Source organism: Microtus ochrogaster, unplaced genomic scaffold (genome assembly GCF_000317375.1).
Source record: "Microtus ochrogaster isolate Prairie Vole_2 unplaced genomic scaffold, MicOch1.0 UNK41, whole genome shotgun sequence".
NCBI lineage: Eukaryota > Metazoa > Chordata > Mammalia > Rodentia > Cricetidae > Microtus > Microtus ochrogaster.
Genome location: NW_004949139.1, coordinates 2,583,411 through 2,586,056, shown reverse-complemented (window position 1 = coordinate 2,586,056; position 2,646 = coordinate 2,583,411). Strand labels below are relative to the sequence as shown.

At 40.7% G+C, this 2,646-nt stretch overlaps 1 protein-coding gene across 1 annotated transcript; it reads right to left on the bottom strand.

Moving 5' to 3' along the window:
- Positions 1 to 442: 442 nt before the first annotated feature.
- On the bottom strand, positions 443 to 1,417 carry LOC102001431 (olfactory receptor 52I2-like). Its single transcript, XM_005368832.3, has one exon. It carries the CDS (start codon positions 1,415 to 1,417, stop codon positions 443 to 445), a length of 975 nt encoding a protein of 324 aa, XP_005368889.1.
- Positions 1,418 to 2,646: the final 1,229 nt, after the last annotated feature.

Here is a 2,646-nt window from a genome sequence, read left to right as displayed (position 1 = left end):
TGACCTAAAGTTTACATAAGATAAACTAAAATCTATTTTAGGTGAAGGAGGTTTGTGCTCCAAGAATAAACACGGGCATTAAATAAAATGGATTCACTGGTGAGCCAGAGAGGAAAAGCTAGTTTGTAGCACAGCATCACACTGTGGGAGGAACAAGAAAGTTCTAGCAAGGGAAAAGGGGACAAACTAACTTTCATCAACAGAGGGAATGATTTTAAATAGGAATAGAGATCTTTTAAAAAAAAAAACAAAATAAGAAACAAAATAACAAACTCATGCTCTGCCCAAATTTCAATATAGTAGCATGCTAAATAAAGACACCAGGAAATACAATCACTTCTGTCAAACTCTAGTGAAAAGTTGAAGTAAGCCAGTCCATGTCCATCTATCTCAGAGTTTTCACGGCCGTTGGCTGGAACTTAAGGTATGGGAAGCTGTGTGCTCATGAACCGTGAGTACCCGGGTGAGAGAAGCCCTGCATCAGCAGACTCCATATCCGCTCCCGGATCTGCTTGGTCCTGATACCATAAATGACAGGGTTCAGGGTGGGCGGAATAATCAGGTACAAGTCAGCCAGCAACACTTGGGTGTGCAGCGGAACTTTGTCCTGCCCTAGCCAGGCTACATAGATGGACGCCATCCCAGGGAGATAGTACAGAGCCATAACCACAACATGAGAGCTGCATGTACTCAGCGCCTTCCACTGTGCATGCTTTGATGACAAACCAAACACTGCCCTGAGGATCAAAGTATAGGAGGCAGAAATGAAGGCCACATCTGAGCCCACAATGATGGAGGAAAAAACCAAACTGTAGAGACTGGTGGGCATGGGGTCAGCACACGCTAACTTGGCCACAGCCATGTGTTCACAGTAGGAATGTGGAACTACATTGGAGCCACAGAAAGGCAAATGACTCAACATCCAACTCAATGGAGTCATAAAAATCACAGCTCTAGTGGTGATGGTCACACTAATCCCCAGCATCACGTTAGGAGTGAGGATTCTCATATAATGTAGGGGCTTGCAGATGGCCACATAGCGATCAAAAGCCATGGCCAGTAGCAGCCCTGTCTCCACAGCTGTGGCTGCGTGGACAAAGTACATCTGAGTGAAACAGGCATTAAAGCTGATGGAGCTGCCTCCTGAGCTGAAGATGCTCAGCATCTTAGGTACCACAGAGGAAGCCATAACAATGTCCACAGCAGCCAGAACACAGAGAAAGAAGCACATGGGCTCTTGTAGAGTGGAGTCCATGCAGATCACAGTGATGATGAGGGTGTTTCCTAGGAGGGCTGTGCTGTACATGGAGCTCAATGAGATGGCCAGCCAAAGATAGGAAGACTGCAAGCCTGGAACGCCAACGAGGAAGAAGGTGGCAGGGGAGCCCATTGTGTGATTGTAGGGTGTAGCCAGCATCGCTGGTCAGACTGCTTTCCTGTTCATTTATAAGGTACTAGGACAGAGGTAATTGTCTTACAAAGTTGATTCTTCTGTGGGATGGTCAAAAATTGTTGGGGTATTTTCTTCTTGGTGGTATTTGCATAACCTAAAATAATTAACATATTTTAAAAGTAACCTTTCATCCTATAAAAATTTTGCACTTAGCCAATTTCTATTCACATCTCATGGATCAATTCTTAGTTTTTCTACAGGCGGTGTTCTCTCTCTCTCTCTCTCTCTCTCTCTCTCTCTCTCTCTCTCTCTCCATACCTATTTCCATGTAGGTATTAAATGTTTATTTTTATCTCAGGTGTTCATGGAATCTTTCATGTTGATCCTTAATGATTTCAAATTGATGATTCAAATGGTCTGTCTATGGTTGATGATATACAGTCAAGTATGTATCATTTATTTGTAACTTTGTGTAACCCTAGCCTGTGGAACAAAACTAGGAGATACATTTCATATATTCCTTATAGACAGCTACTTCAACATAATGAATAATCAAAGAATTTGCCTTTTTCTCATGATTGCTAAATTATACAAACTGAGATCAAGCATCATATTATAGCTATATAATATAAGATCGTACCAAGAGAAATTAAAAAACATTCTTGTTGGTCAGAAATGCAATATATAGAAAGTGTAGGTTCAGGAAATAAGGCCTTTAGAAAATGACATAATTGCTTTCCATATAAACAAATGGTTTTTAAACACTTTTAATTTCTCACTTTGGTGCTCAATTTCCTTGTAGTTTCAATTACTACACTAAATAATTGCACATTAACCCTCCAGACGCACATCAAGATGAACCTTCCCATAGCTTTTCTGCTTCTTCACTATGGTTTACCCCTTCTCATGATATCTACCAAAGTACTCCAGAGACCAAGGAAACTTTATCCTTGTGAAAGTGAAGCATGTTTTAAACAAAACATATGTCATACTAAGAGAAGAAACATTATTTATAACGAGAGAATTTCTACATTGATAATATACAGCAAGAATTCATGTCAAACAATTGACTTAAGTACTTAAATGAGAAAATACTTCATCCAACATCATGCAACACCATATAGTCAGTTTTGGGTTCCCAACTTGATCTTCCCAGCACTGACTCCTAGCAGTAGATTTAACACAGCACTGAAGTCAAGAGAACAGCTATGGACACTCGCCCTAGAGAGTCTTACAGATTTGCCTTGACAGTT

Coding starts and splice junctions, on each gene's coding strand:
- LOC102001431 (XM_005368832.3), bottom strand. CDS start 1,417: ATGCTGGCTACACCCTACAATCACACAATGGGCTCCCCTGCCACCTTC.